We start from the raw sequence: 18,722 nt of genomic DNA on the forward strand, positions 1-18,722 counted from the left end.
TGGCCAACGATTTAATCAATCATGCCTGTGTAACGAGGCCTCCATAAATATCCCCGGACTATGGAATCTGAAGAGCGTCCAGGGTGGTGCCCCCGGAGAGGACATGGAAGCTCTGTGCCCCTTCAACCACACCTCGCCCTGTGCATCTCTCCCATCTGGCTTTTCCCGAGTTGCATCCTTTATGTAAACCAGTAATCTAGTAAGCAAACTGTTTTCCTGAATTCCGAGAGCCCCACTAGCAAATTAATTGAACCCAAGGACAGGGTTGTGAGAACCTCCAACTTACAGCCAGTTGGTCAGAAGCACAGTTAACAACATGGGCTTGCAGTTGGCGTCTGAAGTTGAGACGGTGGGGGCAGTCTTGTGCGACTGAGGCCTTACCCTGCGGGATCTGACTCCAACTCCAGGCAGACAGCGTCAGAACTGCGTTAAACGGTAGGACACCCAGCGCCGCAGCAGAATTGCTTGGTGTGGGAAAAATCTCCATACATCTGTTCTCAGAGTGTTGTGGGTGTGAGCGTAAAGGAGAAACAGGGACTTCTTCCCAATAATAGGCTCCTTAACCTTCCAAAGAAATGCCTTTATTTATTTACAGGGTTTAGGAAAGGAAAAAAGCTCTAGAAAAAGGAAGTTTCCAAAATAGGTCTTCAGCAAGGGTGGGTGCAGGCTGGAGTCTTGCTCTCGCTGGTGGTCACTTCCAGGTTGTGAGGACGGTCCTCCCGGAGTCTCTCGATCGGCCCCCTCTGGGCCCCAGCGACTGGCCCGGCCGACTTCTCAGCTCTCGGTCAGCCCCGTCGCCCTGTGCCAGCTCCTCGTCGTACCTAGAAACAGAGAAGCATCTCCAGGGTTCAGCGGCAGTGTCGCCATGGCTGCGGTGCGGCAAAGGCCTGTCACCCGGAGAAGCAGCCTGGCCCCGTCCCACACGCCTCCAGCCCACCAACCACTGCCCCAGGCCATGGAACACGAGTACAACCGCGTCAAACTGTTACTGTGGGTGGTCCCCACCCCGGCAGCTGACATTTCATGCAGGCCGCCAGACTGAATTTGGCAGTGACCCCAAGGAAAGGAAAGAGACCTCAGGGGAGCGAGGGAGAGGAGTGATGTCTGGAAATACTTTACACGCAGCATCTCGCTCAGCATCTGTGGGGCGCGGATGACTAACTCCGTTTCAGACAGGGCACAGGGTGTGAGTGGCCTGCGCAGGAGGAGGCCAGGACAGGGAGAGGCCCTGCAGCTCGCTCACAGGCAAGGCCAGTGCCGCCTCCACCAGCTGTGACCCCCCCCCCCAACTCCTCCCCACCAACGTTCCTGCATCAGGCTGATGCAGCACTAAAGCACAGCCTGGATAGAAAGCACAGCCTGGGCTTTTGCATCAGAAAGAACTGGCCTAGAACCTCAGCGCCCCTGACCATTTTGGCATCTGGGTGACCCTTTCTTGCTGGGGTGGGGCCCCTCTTTTGGGGGTCCCATGAGGGTGGTGAAACCCACAGCACCTGTTGTGTGCCCTGGCACCACGCAGGCTCCAGCGAACAGGGTCTCCTACACCCCCCGCTGTGGCTTCACATCACCCTCCTGACTCAGACCAGGAGGTATTATGATTCCCACTCCCTGTTTGAGGAACGTGGGGCTCAGAGGGGTTTAGTCAGTGTGCTAAAGTCACACAGCTGGTACACGGCAGAGGTAGGATTAAATAAAACTCAGGAGTCCGGATTCCTAATTCGGAGCTTTTTACCCTGTAGCTCAGAGTGTGAAGTTCCTGTCACTGCTGAAGTGCGTGCGTAGGTATCACTGCTGACCACACCCTGAGGAGCCTCTGCTACACGTGTGAAGACGTTCACATCAAACGCAAAAGGTACTAAGATGCTCAGTTGTGTTGCATTAGCTACATCTTGCTGACTTCTGGAAGAGGGTGTGCTTCCGTTATAAGCTCATTCCCAGAGTCAAAATCTGTGGGTTGAGTGTGGGTTAGAGGCCTCTGAGGTTGAAGAACACATTCCTGCATTGGGCTTCTGGTGGCAAAGGGGGCTGAAAGGGGAGGGGAGGGAGGAGGAAGGCCAGTCGCTGAGTGTTATCTACGTGGCAGGCACAACGGGGTCTCCCTCTGCCGGACGTAGATGTCAGACCACAACACGTGGGCCCCCCTCTCCTCCCCGTCTCCCTACAGAGAGACGAAGCTGGACAGAGGACTCCCCGGGGACACTGGCGGTTCTGCCTGTGGGGGGCTCTCCCGGAAGGCGCCCTGGCCCCTCCCCTCCCCCGGGGACTCCCGTTCACACGTCATCACTCTATTGCCTGCGCGCGTCTGCAGTACCGACTGAAGGGCTGGAGTGACCCCTCCCCGCCCCCCCCCTCCCCCCGTCTGCTTCATGGTCCTCCCCCGCATCTCACCCGTGGGGTGGCGTGCAATAAGAATCTGCTGAGTAAACAGAGGGGAGACCCACAGGTGGGCTCCCAGTTTCACTGGGTATTTGTGCGGCTTAAAAACAAAACAAACTGAAATGAGCGTTTGGCAAGCGGCTGGCATCCGGGACGGGCTGCTCCCAGGGGTGGTGTGCCCACGGACAGAGCGGGTGTGGAGGAGAGTCAGAGACCGGATGGCTCTTCTCAGGCCCCTCCTGTGCTGGTGGGCTGCTCTCCTGGCCTTTCGACAGGCAGAATCCACTCACTGTCAGGGTTCAGAGCATTTCTCTTTTGAAAGGCTGTTAAAGTAGAACGGGCACCTTCTGAACTGGGCCCCGGAGGGAGCAGATGCAAAGTGCCAGGCCCCGTGGTCCCAAGGCCAGGACGGCGAGCTGGGGCAGCGGCAAGAGCGCCTGTTTCTGGGTGCCACACCAGGGCCGCCGGCACCCTCGCTGGGACGCTCTGAAGGGCTCCTGTGAGCACGAAGCAGAATGCAGAGAGGCTGGCACGGCAGGAGGGCAGGGCGGGGCCCTCCCCACGCGCCCCAGGGCTGTCAGCCCACCCGGGGCTCTGACAGGCCCTCTGAAGCACCGGGAGCGGGTCCTGAATGGAAGGATTCAGAACTGTCGGCCCCGCGCTCGAGCTTTCCTTATCACCTCAGCTGGGGAGAGGGTGGCTGAACGGATTGAGGGGGGCCCACCTTTTTGTCTCTCTAAGTAAAAGCACTGAGGCTTCGGACCACTGTGTCTTCAACTGGAAATGGAGTGTCTGCCCACTCCCTCAAGGAGGCAATGGGTTGATGGGGGCAGAGGGTTCCACAGGGTTCCCACAGCCCGCCTCCCCGCCACCCTCAGCTGGAGGAAGGCGGACCCACCAGACCCTGGCCAGACTCTTTCCCCACACAGCCCCCCATCTGTCTCAGGACTGGGCCCACGAGGCCCTCCGTCACAGTCTGACGTGAGTCCTCCAGCACAGCCCCAGGTCAGGTCACCCACGTGTCACCCTGCACGCCCACAATGCCAACCCCCGAGGCTCTGGACGGGTCCCATCCTGGCCCCACCAGCAAACTCTCCCTCCCTCTGTGCACTCAGAGCTCTGTCCATCGTCAGCAATGGACAGAGCACCCTCCATCCTCCACCTCATCCTGGAAGGTCCCCTTCACCTTCCTGCTCGGCAACCTGGCTTCCCCTGCAGCCCCTGGAGTGGGCCTGTTTTCCCTCCCACTCTGGAGGAGACCCTCCCACCGCAAACCTCCTTCCCAGGTCAGCAGAATTCACCACCCTCACCCGGCCTTGTTGGTCACCTCTAATCCTCTGTGTCACTGCCCCTAATTCCTTAAGATTCAGCCTCTCGGCTCCCTGTTGCTGGTGACCACAGTGACCAAACAGATGGGACCCCGATTCCCTGACCTACTGCCCTCTCCGATGACCTTGTCCTCCACCCCAGCTCAGCCCCGTTCCCAGGGCACCCGACCTTGCCATGTTTGGCGACCGCAGCCCCTGCAAAACCTCGGCCGCCAGCCTCACTCTGACCTCTGCCCCTTCTCTTCCCAGTTCACTGTCCTACAGCCCTGACCCCTGACCCCATGACCCCTACCCACCCCCGCACTGTCCTCATCTGCTCACACCCTGATGCTTCCTTGCCCTTCTCCCGCACCTGGCGAGCACCCCACCCTGGGCACTTCCACCCTCTGCCTACTCTCTACCTCACCTGCATGGCAGACGTGCTGGAGGACACAACCGACCGGCCAACTGGTCGCCCTTTCAGTTCCCGACCACCCTCCCGGGGCTGCACACTTACGTCCACACGGCAGCAGCGCTACCAGCCAAGAGCCTGGCATCTGTGTGCTGTGTAAAGTTCACTCACCACTTCTTCATTTTTTAAAAATGTTAAGTTAAACGTACGTGTTTACTTTTACAGACTCACGTAATGTGATCCTAGCATATTCAGTCCTTCGGGATGGGTGCTGTTTCCCTCTCTTCCTGGCTCCCCTTCCCCGGCCCACACCCCTGCAGCGGTGGTGTCCATGCTGACCCCCTAATGCGTGTCCCTCCATGCTTCCTGGCCCGTCCACTCTCAGAGCAGACACCACACGTGGAAATGCCCATCACACCGAGGGAGGGGGCACCGGGACCACTGCCCGTTTCACATGGACCACATCAGGCACCCTTTCCTGCAGCTCGCTTTCCTCCCGGGCCCCCGGCACAGCCCCAGGTCAGTCCTTTTAAGGTCCACTCACTCTTCTATGGTGAGAACGAACTGGACTTGCTCGACCACTGCCCTCCTGATGGGTTCTCACTTTCCCCCGCTTTATGTCACTACCAACGTGCCACGTAACCCCTCTGAGCCTTTGTTTCCACACGTGTAAGATGGAGCCATTGACAACCCTCACCTCACAAAGTTGCTGGAGAAATGAAATGTGACAACACGTGTGTCAAGCCCTCAAATGCTACATTTCTTTTCCTCTCAACGCTGTAAGACAGGTCGTATTATCCTCATTTAAAAAAACGTACACACGGAAGCTCAAAGACATCGATTAGTTCCTCAGTGTCACACAGCTCTCGGGGTGGACCAGGGCGTGGCCAGCCTCTGCTCCACGGCAGGTGACCAGCTCCTACTGCCCCAGCAGCGAACGTGGCAAATGCTTTGTTAACGTTTCTCAGGCACAAGACTAGACAGAGGCCTGGTTCAGCACGCAAGCACTTGTCTGCTACAAGATCAATCCCGTAACACCGAAAAACAAAATACTCTACCCGATAAGGTGAGTCCACATATACCTAGAAAATCCCAGTTGGGCCCTGGTATCCCCCCAATCTGACACACACGAGGCCAGCTGCACAGACACACAAACTTACAGAATTTCGTAATTGCCAAGGACTTCCTTTGGGGGTGATTTGTTCCATTTACAGTCTGGAATTTCGCCGTTAGGGACGGCGATGTTGAGGGTGTCATTAATCAGGTTATACTTAAGGATTCGGTCGTTGGCAGTGCTGGAGGTGAGGGATGGGGACGCGTTCACCTACAAGAGGAAAGAGAACACATCCTTTGGCTGGACCACTTACTCGCCAGGAGCGAGGGCCCCGCAACACAGATAAGGTTGTGATTCACACTGTTCATACCTAACACCTTCAGGGAGCATTTCGTGATCTATCTCATTAGCTGTTAGATGAAATACAAACGATATTTAAAGACAGGACTAGGAACAGAAGCTACAAATCCGTCACCACGCAAATAAAAATCGTAGGTCAACATCCATCACAAACATAATTTCAGCATCTACCTGTGTGATGAGCTCTGTCCTCAGCACCAAAAGCTGCCCAGAGCTTTGCTGGAATCAGTGACCCAGTGGCCCTGACCAAGCAGCATCGTGGGTTGAAGGAAAAGGAAAAGGACCCCTTCTGCTGAGAGAGTAAGTACTACCTCACCAACAAAGCAACATTCTGACCAGGTGAGGAGCCCATCCAGGCCTCTGAGGAGGTCAGCCAAGTCACAAAATCCACGTGTTAAAACGTGGCCATTTACTCCGCCGAGAGTCCCACGGGCCCTCAGTCAGCACCTATTTACCCTTATTTTAGGCACAGTTGTAATGACTTTGGTGGGCTGTTTTCTCAGGCCGTGAGAGAGAAGAGACAGCAAATGTGCAAGTTGTTCAGGCTTCCCCCCTCAGTAGTCAGACTGTGTCTTTGTGCCGCCAGCAGGGTGGACCTCGGGTGCCCCTGAAATTACCACCGTGGTTGATCGTATAATGCTGTAATTCTTATTACAAATATGCTACAGTTAAGACCTGTTATTATTTTAGAAGTAATGTTCACAATTAAGATCCTAGTTCATCAAGGAAAGCTTGAGTTCCATTCAAGTTATTTACTCTGTTTAAGATGGAGGAAAAGAAATCATAAGTATGTTATATCTAAGGACTGACCTATCTGTCTATCTGTATGTACATTTATCTACACACACACACACACACACACATATACAGCTTGCCCTCCCGTAACCTGGTTCTCCTGGCAGCTCCCTGCAGGGCCCCCGCTGACTCCCCTACAAGGGACCACTCACTGCCACTTGCTCTTGTGACTCAGCTTTGGCTGGAAACAGGACTGAGCTAAAGGGCCTGAGCCGTCCCGTCCACATGGGTGTGGTGAGAGGACACGGCACTCAGGGGCAATAGCGGGGAGATGAGTCACCAGAGTGGGAGCCTGCACCCTTTCCGCCCATCCAGCCCTGCGCCCCTCAGCGGCCTGAGCCCCTCTTCCTGGTAGCAGAGCAAAGCAGGACCACCCGGCAAGGTGGGCTCCGTGTCAGGGCCTCAGATGGGTGTGCCAGCGCCCGCTGCCACTGTCATCAGGAAAAGGGTGTATGCACCTCGCCCTTTCTAGAACGGCCATCACTACATCCTGTCTACGCCTTGAAACAGGCAAATGAGTCTCCTTCCAAACTACGCCTTCCTCCCAAGAGGTTAGCGCCCCTTATTTCCGGACAGAACGCTACCGCCTCCCAAGGGCTTCTGGGTCTGTGAGCTCCTTTCCTGAATGGGAACAGCGTCCGACAGGGCCGGGCCCCAGGACCTGGGCTCACCCGGAAGCACCCATTCGGAAGGGGGAGGATGGCTCGGGCTCTGTGGGCTGGGCTCGCCGGAGGTGACAGACCGGGAGTGTGTATTCCCCAACCATCAGCAAACCGTCAGACCTGAACATCTGCCCCCGTCCTGCCGCGCCCACCCCGGCCTGGGAAACATCTGGCTGGGGCTGCGGAGCCCGAGGCACAGGCACCGGGAGGGTGTGGGGCGACCAGGCACGCGGGCATGCAGCGCGCGGGTACCTCGATCAGCCAGGGCTTCAGCTTGTCGTCGATGATGATGTCATAGCCGTAGCACTCAAAGCAGTGTTTGTCGTTGTTCATCACAGGCTGCAGGGAGAGGACCGGTGGGTTACAGAGCCAGAACTGGGGGGCCCAGCCGAGACCCACATCATGGAGATGCGGGACGTTAAAGCGGCAGGACCCTCCTCACGGTGGTGATGCCAGCGGCTCACTCCTGTGACCAGCGGCTCCCCATCTCCGCCCTCCCCCCTCCCCCCTTCCTCCCAGTGTTTCTCCCACAGGGTCAGGGATGGAAAGGGGGTTCGTGAAGCAATCACTGTCTCCACGTCTCATTCATCAGAGGCTTGACGACCAGCAATGAACGTCTCCATCGGCACAAGACCGTCCTCAGAGTGGACAGAAGTCCAGCTCCAAGCCCAGGCACCCAGAGTTCAGGCCTGTGCAGCTTACACACACACACACACACACACACACACACACACACACATACACACACCCAGAGCCCACCAGGCTGTCAGTCCCTTTACAGACCCCTCGGGATGAGCTTATGAACCTCTGTTCTCTGTGACAAAAGTCAAAAGTCAAATCCATTTACTTAAAAGTTTTGGATTTTCTTAGGTTTCTTTTTTTTAAATTTATTTATTTATTTTGGGGTCTTCATTGCTGTGCAAGGGCTTTCTCTAGTTGCAGCGAGCAGGGGCTACTTTTCGTTGCAGTGCGCGGGCTTCTCACTGCGGTGGCTTCTCTTGCGGCGGAGCGTGGGCTCTAGGCGCACGGGCTTCAGTAGTTGCAGCACGTGGGCTCAGTAGTTGTGGCTCGCAGGCTCTAGAGCGCAGGCTCAGTAGTTGTGGCACACGGGCTTAGTTGCTCCGTGGCATGTGGGATCTTCCCGGACCAGGGCTCAAACCCGTGTCCCCTGCATTGGTAGGCGGATTCTTAACCACTGCGCCACCAGGGAAGTCCCTTCGTCTCAGTTTTTAATTCCATTTCAAAAACTGTTCTCCAAGTGCATAAAAAACCCACCAGCCGCTCGTTTACAACACAGATTTCCAGGCTGCCCAAGCTGCCTGGATTAAACCCTCCAGGAGAGGCCCAGGCAGCAGCAGGGCTACGCACTCCCCGGGGACTCTCATGCACCCCACAGCAAGGGGAGCACACAGACACGACCGTGAGGATGGTGAGGCCTATTCATACGTTAGTGATGCGTGGACTCTCCCTAAAACACTGGACTTAGAACAGGAAACGTCTAAGGGGGAGAGAGCCCAGTGCAGCCCCACTCACTGGAGGAAAACCAGGCTGGGGGGCTGTTTCATCACGTGGAAATTTAGTGGAATTGCTGCATTTCCACTGAAAGCCTGGTGTCCTAACCCGGCCAGCGCACACACCACTGTCCCCCAAAGCCTCTGCAGCACAGAGGGAACAGAGGAAAGTCACTCACCCTCTGTCATCCCCCAGCCCCGCTGTCTCTGGCCCTCTGAGCATTCTGCTCCCCAGCTCTGCCTCTCGGCTTCTCCGTGGGCCCCCCACGTGGTCCACGCCCTGCACCAGGCCCTCCTCACGAGTTACCGCAGCCTCCTGTTTCCCTGCCTGCCTCTCCCCTAGAGTCCCTGAAGGCAACAACCTGGTAAAAACAAGGTGACCAAATATTTGCTAAATTAATAAAAACTGCATAAATAAATCCCTGCTCCCCAAAGCCTCAGAGCCTTAGAAATCCAACAGCTTTTCAGCTCAGGAGGCTGAGGCCCAGGAGAAGACGCCCAGAGGCGCCCGGAGGATCCAGCCTCGAGACAGGCTGCATGTCCGGGGCCAGGACACAGGTTTTCTTGATTAAACAGCCAACCGTTTCTCAGAGTCCTGCCAATCAGGCCAGGACGGGAGCGGAGGCACTAAGGCTCCCACATCGCCTGTGTTACAGCCGCTGCCATTTACCTTCCCAGCCCGTAAATTAGCCTCCGCAGAGCGTGTTCACACAACCAGCCCGAGACATCAGGGTCGAGATCCCAATTTCACAGAGGAGACCCCCGAGGCCCACGGAGGGCAGGCACTTGTGCCACGTCGCCAGGCGGCACATGGTGGCTTCGGCTTGAAATCTGAGCCCAGGACTCCCCACACATCTGCACCATGACCCCCACCCAAGCGTCGAGGTTCAAGGCATGGCTTCCGTGGGGTGAGAGACGTGGAACGTGGCCCCTGAGACGCCTCTCTCCAACAGCTAACTAGACTAACTAGACCCTGGGTTTTTCCCCGTCGAGTCCTCCCTGTGGGCCCGAGACGCAGACTGAAGGCACAGGCAGGGCTCATCAGCACTTGGTGAAACAGGAAGAGCTCGATTCAAGACACAGGAAAGCCAAGGTGTCCACTGAAGGGTCACCTTTCCTGTCCATAATTTTCTTTACACAGTTGTTTCAACAAAGCTTTTCACGTACAGGGGAATTAGTATAAGTTGGCATTTTCAAAGATAAAAATGGGAGAGCAAATTCCCCAGTGGTCCAGTGGTTAGGACTGCCGTGGCCCAGGTTCAATCCCTGGTCGGGGAAGTAAGATCCCGCAAGCCGCACAGCGCCGCCAAAGGGGGGGGGAAATAAAAGGGGGGAGAGAGGGCCTTAATCTTCCGCTGAGAAGCTTTCACATAAATATTTTCACACAGATCCACCTCGCTGCCAAACCCACATCACACTTTCTCCAGAACAGCAATCTCCCCACGTTTCTGACTCCAGCGAGTGAAGCTCTTTTCACAGCCCCTCCACTCCAGTGTGTGGGCGTTACTCCAGTCTGCCCACCGGTATCTGCACCAGAAATAGCGGCCTGCATGCTGGTGCTCCAGGGTTTATTTTCTTTTCCTTTGAAAATAGATGCACACCTGCTTTAGAACAGTGAAACGAAACACAAAAACTGCAAGCCAGCCAACAGATATGAGACTTGAGTAAAAAATAAGAGAGGATCTCTCCAGCCCTAAATGTCTATGAAATAGCAAAGCAGGAAGCCTAAAAATAGGGAGGCTGCTGAAAAGTCCATCTCCAAAGCATCACCTATGACAAAATACTCATGCTCGACTCAGTGGGCACAGAAGAGCCGATGATGACGTCACGAGGTCCCTGCCCTTCTGCAGAGGTTCCAGGGCCACGGCAACGCCAGCCAGGAGCCAGCCCCTCTCCCTTCCCGAGGCCACCCTGGCCTCTGGCAGACGTGTAGGAGGTGAGACCATAAAAACAGCTATTTTTGGGCTTCCCTGGTGGCGCAGTGGTTGAGAGTCTGCCTGTCAATGCAGGGGACACGGGTTCGAGCCCTGGTCTGGGAAGATCCCACATGCCGCGGAGCAACTGGGCCCGTGAGCCACAATTACTGAGCCTGCTCGCCTGGAGCCTGTGCTCCGCTACAGGAGAGGCCGCGATAGTGAGAGGCCCATGCACTGCGATGAAGAGTGGCCCCCGCCTGCCGCAACTGGAGAAAGCCCTCGCACAGGAACGAAGACCCAACATAGCCATAAATAAATAAATAAATAAATAAAATTTTTTAAAAAACCAAAAAAACCCCCAAAACCCTCAAGTAAGAAAAAAACAAAAAAAACCCAGCTATTTTTAACAAAAGAACCACCTGCACCCCCAAATCCCAAACTCTTGCTGGGCTTGCGTGGTCTCCTTCGCTCTCTCTGCTCCCGGCCCCGCCCCCCCGCGCTCCTGGGACTCACCGCCACGGCCTTCAGGGACTGCACGATGACCCAGTGGATCTCGTCGAACAGCTTGCCAGTCACCTCCCTGCCTCGGGTGCTCTCCAGGTACAGCCGCAGGTTGTTCACGGCCCACTTGCCCCCGTGGATGTGGTTGTAATCCTCCTGGCCACAGAAAAGGGGGTGGGGCCCCAGGCAATGCTCCCAGAGGCACCCCGCGCTTGCTCTCACCCTTGAGCGTTTCCTGGTGCCCCTCGGTGTGCGGGGCGGGGTGGGGGGGGTGGTCAGGCACCCGGGAACAAAGCAGATGGGCCCTGCCCCTTAGAGATCTGGGCCTCCTACACATGCAATTTTTAAAAAATACAGTTGTCCCTCGGTATCCACAGGGGATTGGTTCCAGGACACCCCTTGGATTCCAAAATCCTTGGACGCCTAAGTCCCTTATATAAAATGACACCGTATTTGTCTGTAACCTACACACATCCTCCCCATCTCCTGTGTACTTTAAATCATCTCTAGATTACTTATAATACCTAATGTGATGTAAATGCTATGTAAATTGGTGTAAACACAACAAAAAGGCTACAAAAATAGTTGCCATTGAGCAGCAAATTCAAGTTTTCCTGTTTTGGAAATTTCTGGAATTTTTTTTTTTTTCCTGAATTTTCTTTGTTTGGTTGCTTCACGCAGCTTGCAGGATCTTAGTTCCCCAACCAGGGATGGAACCCACGCCCCCTGTGGCGGAAGCGCAGAGTCTTAACCACTGGACTGCCAGGGAAGTCCCTTTCCGAATATTTTCAACCCACGGCTGGTTGAACACACAGATGTGGAGCCCTGGGATATGGAGGGCCGACTCTACTCAACTCTGTAGTGTTCTCATAATCAATGCTTCATCCCCTACAGTGCATGCTGTGGATGGAGTGCCACCCAGACACCCCTTCAAGACCAAGGCGCTCCTTCTTGCAGCACAGACCCTTTCAGGTAGCTGCCCTTGGTTAAAAGGACCTGCTTAGTCCAACCCCTCCTCGGGCAGCCCACAGCCGGTGAGGGGTTGGTGCCCGGGTATTGGCCCCTGTCTCTGTCTGGGACAACTCTTCAGGGGCACCCAGCTGCAGAGCGCGCTGAGGTTGGCTGGGGCCCCTGCTGCAGCTGTGTCCCCACTTGACCCCCCTCTGCCCCATCCGGCTCCCCCCAACTCCTGGTGTTGCCCCTGACATCATGCCCCAGTAAACCTCCTGCATGCTCATCTCTGCCTCTGTTTCCTGGAGAAGCCAACCTGGGACACACCGTGCCCCGGGCACGATGGTTTAAGAGACCCACACGTGAACCTCCCTCACAGCGTCCCAGCTGTCTGAGAGACTCGGGCTCAGAGAGGCCCTGTTACTTGCCCAAGCTTTCATCCTGGCTGTGACAGAGCTGGGATCTTAGCCCAGGTTTTCCGATGCCAGTTCAGTGCTCTTTCTATTTCTCTGACCCTGAACATTAATTCTCCACACACTGCCTCTTTGGAGGCAAAAAGCTAGAAAATACTGAAGTATATTAGAAAGTTATGAGATGGAGATTTCATTTTCTAAGTATAAAGTTCGTAACTGTGAACTAAAACAAAATCAGCCTAATAAGGAACAAACTCAAAGCAGACTCTGTTTACATATAAAAGCAAAGAATTATCCATATTTTTAAAAACATCTTTTCAAGGTCAGAGACAAATTCCTTTTACATGTCAGTTCTTACTAAAATGCCTTAAAAGATGAGGTGCCCAAGCTTGTTCACCTCAAACAGGCTCTCAAATATATTACTTGGTGTCTGTATTCCTAAAAAAAGGACTGTATCCCTAAAATAAATTATAGGAAAAACTAGGCTAACTGTCCAGCAATACCTTTTCTTTTCCTATATACAGATTCTCTTCACTATCAAGACAAAATTTGTTTACTTAAAAAAAAAAGTTCCAGAGGCATAAAGTATACACTTTATGCAAAACACTGTCTTACACATGCATAGATATAAAAAGTATAGATACAAAGTAATGATACAAAAAGCGCCTGCCTTTTGGCCGTAGGAAAGTTATTTTATCAGAATTATCTCAGAACATTTTTCTCCTATCAACTTGCAAACATTGCGCATTTCAGGACCCACCCCTTCTCTTTCAGCTCCTCCCCCTCCACCCGGGGAAACCCGCCAGCAGTCATGGTTAAGCCAGCCTCCTGGCAGGCCCCAAACCCCACCCCTGCACTCTCAAGGCAGCACTGAGGTCTCCTGACCTTTCCTTACACTCAGTCCTCTGCAGTCTGCCCCTCTGGCTGGACTCTGAGCTTCCTGAGGGCATGGATGTGTCTCGTCATCCTGCCCCAGAGTGCGGGGTGGCGCTCTGCCCCCAGGGGCCCTCCGTGGGCAAGCAGATCCACTGGTCCGCAGCATTTCTGTGTTCAATACAACATCTATTCTCTACGCAATGTTAAATTAGAGCCATGTGAAGCTTTCATTCAAGGGCGAAACAGAAGTTTCTCGGAGTAACCTCTTTCTTACATTAAAAAGCGAAGCATTTAGAAACAGGAAGAATATGGAAAGCACCGCTGCTTCCGGTGCATGTAGAGATGCCAGGCTGAAGACAGCCTCAGCTCTCTCCTTCCGTCTTTTTACAAGAATGGTTTCTTTTCCTTATTGATGGAAATAGTGACCTCATGTCTGATGTCCTGAGAAGGCTCATCAAATGGGACCCTCCCACTTTCAGTCTGGCCCCCCCAGGGTGAGGCGGCTTAGCAGGCCAACACATCATGCACTGTCCTCAGGACACCAAGTGGACTCGAGGTCGGTCACTGTCATTTCCCACCCCTGCCCAGACTTCACGAAATGTGCTACTTGGCTATGAAGGGTGTGGCGTCAATGCTCAGCTTTCCCCAGATGGCTGAGAAGTTCTGTGCTGTGTCACCTGAAAGACCATTTTCCCAAATTCATATGAACAAGGCCTTGGCCGAGTCACCCCTTCTCCTCTAACTGTGAACACTGTAACGACAACACTCTCTCAGTTTGCTCTCAGGAAAACCCGATGGGCAGCTGAACTGGGGTCAGCCCCCCAGGGAAGCCAGTTGCCACGACCAGCAAGGTAAAAACCAGGGCTCCTGTTTGAGAGGGAGGCTGGGTGACTTGCCCAAGTCACCCAGAGGTTAAGTGATGGGCATGGGATTGGGCCCAAGCTGGTCTGACCAAACCCTTCAGTAGGTTACTCAGAAAAGCTTGTTTTCTATCAATATTTATCCTCTTTCTACTCAAATGATAAAAAGACTAGGGTATTCAGGCTTCCATTCAAGCAAGACCCAAATAGAAGAGTCTTTCCTATAGAAATGAGACCTTCAGGCCTTGTTCGCCAGGACTGGATTATAGCCCCAAAGCCTGCACGGAACCTACCACGTCCTGTGTCCCGGCCTCTGCTGGCCTCTACAGGGCCCTCTCACTCCACCCCCCTCGCTCGGGGGCTCCAGCTGCCCCGACTCCTTTCAGTTCCTGCGATGCTCCTTCCTGCCACGGGGCCTTGGCACGTGCTGTGCCCTCTGCTAGAATGCTCTTTCTACTCCTCCACCCAGGGAACCCCCGCTCAGACTTCAGCTCTCTGCTCAAGGCCACTTGTGCGGCGGCCTCCAACCACCTGGACTCCAGGCTCCTTCATTCCAAGCTCCTCCAGGCCTGCATCTCTACCTGCAGAACGCGCATCTCAGTTGCAGTGTGATAATTTGATGACTGTCTTCACCCCACAGGCTCTAGGCTCCATGAGAGTAGGGGTGAAGGAAGTTTTTGCCCATATCTGTAGCCCTCAGCATGGGACCAACCCAGACAGGTGCTCAGTATCTGGTCTTTAACTGAATGACCAAGCACAAGTCCTCTCATATAATCCTCCCACAAGCCCCACAAGGTAATAATACTATCTCCTTTTACAACTCGAGAGACCCAGGCTCCGAGAGTCAATTAACTTGCCCAAGGTCCCAGAACTACTTGAATGTGGGACTTTCTCCAAATGCCCCACCCCCAGTGGGACAAGCACACTGGATATTTGGGGCTCCCCCTCCCAATCAGTGCCAGAGCATCTTAAATACAACTCCTATACCCACCCACCCTCTCCTGCAAATAGAAAAAGGAAGAAACCCACAAAACCCTCATCAGTGCCAGGGCATCTTCAATTCAACTCCTATACCCACCCAACCCTTCCTGCAAATAGAAAAACAAAGAAACCCATAAAATCAGTCCATTTCCTTAAGCTCAAGGGAAAAGAAGCACTTACCCCGTGTTTCTGAATGGCAACGTTGGTGAGATGAACAAACATGTTGTCCAGCTCACTGGTACTCGGGGTGTATTTTACTGTGCAAAAGCGGCAAAATCCAAGTTTATACCTAAGTGGGAATTCAGATTAGTTCAATACTCTGAGGACAAGCGTAAACAAAATACAACACTTTTTTTTCTCTTAAAAGAGCTGCTTTTTGTTTTAAACTTTTTAAACAGCTGCTTTGTTATTTTTTATGGTTCTTTTTATACAACAGCTTTATTAAGATATAATTTATGTGCCATATAACTCATCCACATAAAGTGTACAACTCAACAGTTTTTGGTATATTCAGAGCTGTGCAACCATCACCACAATCAATTTTACATCTGCATCACCCCAGAAAGAAACCCTGCGACCGTCAACAGTCCCTTCCCAACCCTGGTGTTGGGCAAACACTGATCTACTTTCTGTTTCTACAGTTTTGCCTCTTCTGGGTGCATCATATAAACGGAATTGTACAACATGTGGCCTTCTGTGTCTGGCTTCTTTCTCTGAGTATCTTTGTAAGGGTAAGAGTTGCTTTTTGTTTTCAAGGTTCACATTCGTGTCAAAGTTACTGCCTTACTCAACATGGATCACATGCCAGGCACTACTCCTCGTACAGGGAGTTCGACCAACCCTTGCAAGGTCTCCGAGGAGTAGGAAGTATCGCGTCAAAGCATGGTCTTTTTTTTTTTTTTTTTTTTGGCCACAGCACGCATTATGCAGGAATCTTTGCTCCCCAGCCAGGAATCGAACCCGGGCCCCCGCAGTGGAAGCCAAGTCCTAACCACTGGACCACCAGGGAATTCCCAAAGCACTGTCTAAAGAATGGAAACAAAACTCCAGCTCTTACATGTAGCAGCGCAGTGGGCGGTACGTAGACACCAGAACATACAAGCGCAGGTCAAACTTCCTGCCGCCGATTAGTAATGGGTTGTTAATGTACAGAGAGATCACGTAGGCTTCCTTGGTAGACTGAGTCATGAACCTGGGCGTGTCAAAGTCGAGGTTAGATGCAAAGACCAGAGGTCTCATAGAGAACAGACTTGTGGCTGCCAAGGGGGAGGGGGTCAGGGAGGGATGGATTGGGAGTTTGGGGTTAGCAGCTGCAAACTATTATATATAGGACGGATAAACAACAAGGTACTACTGTACAACACAGGGAGATATATTCAAATATCCTGCGATAAACCATAATGGAAAAGAATATGAAAAAGAATCTATATATGTATAACTGAATCACTTTGCTGTACAGCAGAAATGAAAACAGCATTGTAAATCAACTGTACTTCAATAAAATAAATTTAAAAAAAAAAAAGACCAGAGGTGTTTAGTCGGCTGGTGACAAGCTTGCTGCCTCTCATTAAGTGAGAGGCCGGTTCACGGGGAGAAAACAAGGGTGGGGGTGGGTGGGTATCCACAGAGGAACCCCCGGGTGCTGGCATCATGCAGTCAGACTTAAATGCAGGACACAAGGAGGCATCCCTGCCACTCCTGGGAATTCAGGGGAGCCATCGGCCCACCCGGAAAGGATGGCACCAATGGTGGCCTCCAGGCGCTTGCCGGCAGTTAAGGACCTCGAAGAGGCAAAGAGTGAGCCTTAGACTAAATCTCCTAGTGTCCTCCGTTCTGAGGGGCCCCCAACCCTGAGAGGAGACCTGACCTGACCGCCACTTGGGTCTTCTCTTACACTGACCGCACACACTGCCTGGTGCTTGGGTCCATCCCCACCTCGACCCCGTGAGGCTGGTGCTATTTGTGTCCCCAGTTTACCTGGATGAAGAAACTAAGAGTCTATACAACAAAACTTACTCAGGTGGTGAGTGCCAGACAGGGGTTCAAGCCCAGGCACCCAGGTGTGAAGCATGTGCTTCGCCACCTCAGAAGCACCAGGACTGGACGGGTCTCCCCCCAGCTTTCAGGACAGAGAGCGGCCGGCGAGGCTCCCTGCTCCTGTGACCTTACGCCAGTTTACCCACCATCCCCAGGTGAGATTCTACGACTGGTGACGCTACAGTGGCCACAGAGCCTTGCCCTGCTGCCACGTGTATACCTGCCCAAATGCTGCGCACCTGGAAAAGCAAGAGAGGGCCCCCCCCCCCCCCACCGGCCGTGGCCAAGAGACTGAGGACGACGTGAGATGGCTGGGAAGCACACGCAACGGGCTCCCCCACTTACGAAGATGTTTTGCTGTCCCGGGACCACTTTTTGATTTGCGAGAGCTTGTTGATCAGAAAGATGCCCTTTCCCTGGGCTTTGCCACAAGGCTTCATGATCCAGGTGCTGGAGGGGCTTTTCCTGAACTCCTCCACGAACAGGTTGTAGTCGGCGGGCAGCATGTAGGTGATGGGGACGAAGTCTGAGGGTAACAGAGAGGGGACAACGGTGAGCCAGCCCTCCGGGGGCCACGGACAGAAAGATGCTGCCACTGACTCTTCAGGGCCTGTTTCACTACCTCACGCCCCCGCCCAGCATCTAACAGGGCAAGGGCTTCTGCAGTTCAATCCCGGCACAACACAGGCACACCTCGTTTTACTGCGCTTCACAGATAATGCGTTTTTCACAAACGGAAGGTTTGTGGCAACCCTGCGTGGAGCAAGTCTGTCGGCACCATTTTTTCAACAGCGTTTGTTCACTTTGCGTTTCTGTGTCACGTTTCGATAATTCTCGCAGTATTTCAAACTTTTTCATTATTATTATGTTTGCTATGGTGATCTGAAATCAGCGATCTCTGATGTTACTACTGCAAAAAAATTACAGCTCACTGAAGGCTCGGATGATGGTTAACATTTCTAAGCAATAAAGTATTTTTAAATTAAGGTACGTAGGGACTTCCCTGGTGGCGCAGTGGTTAAGAATCCATCTGCCAATGCAGGGGACACGGGTTCGATCCCGGGTCCGGGAAGATCCCACATGCCGCAGAGCAACTAAGCCCGTGCGCCACAACTACTGAGCCTGCGCTCTAGAGCCCGCAAGCCGCAACTACTGGGCCCACGTGCCACAACTACTGAAGCCCGCGCGCCTAGAGCCCGTGCTCCGCAACGAGAAGCCACAATGAGAGGCCTGAGAACCGCAACAAAGAGTAGCCCCTGCTCCCCACAACTAGAGAAAGCCCGTGTGCAGCAACAAAGACCCCACGCAGCCAAAAACATAATTAATTAATTAAGGTATGTACATTGACTTTTTTTAAGACATAATGCTATTGTACACTTGATAGACTACAGTTTAGTGTAAGGATAACTTTTATATGCAGTGGGAAACCAAAAATATTCATGTGGCTGGCTTTTATTGCGGTATTCACTTTATTTTATTTTATTTTAAAACTTCATTCTTTTTATTTGTTTATTTATTTATTTTTGGCCACACCATGCAGCTTGCAGGATCTTAGTTCCCTGACCAGGGATCGAACCCGGGCCCCTGGCAGTGGAAGCGTGGAGTCCTAACCACTGGACCACCAGGGAAGTCCCATTGCAGTAATTTGCTTTATTTTGGTGGTCTGGAACTGAACCCACCATACCTCTGAGGTCTGCCTGTAATGAGTTT

The 18,722-nt window shown here is 53.2% G+C and overlaps 1 protein-coding gene across 6 annotated transcripts in view; it reads right to left on the reverse strand.

Annotated features, from left to right (window-relative positions):
- Positions 1-571: 571 nt before the first annotated feature.
- Positions 572-18,722, reverse strand: part of TTLL1 (TTL family tubulin polyglutamylase complex subunit L1) — a 43,610-nt gene continuing 25,459 nt past the window's right edge. For all 6 annotated transcript variants that reach the window (XM_068561002.1, XM_068560999.1, XM_068561000.1 and 3 more), the window contains 7 exons: positions 17,358-17,538; positions 16,033-16,167; positions 15,156-15,264; positions 10,907-11,050; positions 7,219-7,305; positions 5,256-5,419; positions 572-821 (listed from right to left, as the gene is read on the reverse strand). In XM_068561002.1, the coding sequence (XP_068417103.1) occupies positions 692-821; positions 5,256-5,419; positions 7,219-7,305; positions 10,907-11,050; positions 15,156-15,264; positions 16,033-16,167; positions 17,358-17,538 (950 nt within the window). In that variant the 3' untranslated portion in view covers positions 572-691. The remainder of the gene's footprint in view (positions 822-5,255; positions 5,420-7,218; positions 7,306-10,906; positions 11,051-15,155; positions 15,265-16,032; positions 16,168-17,357; positions 17,539-18,722) is intronic.

The sequence above is a fragment of the Eschrichtius robustus genome, chromosome 13 (assembly GCF_028021215.1).
Source record: "Eschrichtius robustus isolate mEscRob2 chromosome 13, mEscRob2.pri, whole genome shotgun sequence".
In the NCBI taxonomy this organism is placed as follows: Eukaryota; Metazoa; Chordata; class Mammalia; order Artiodactyla; family Eschrichtiidae; genus Eschrichtius; species Eschrichtius robustus.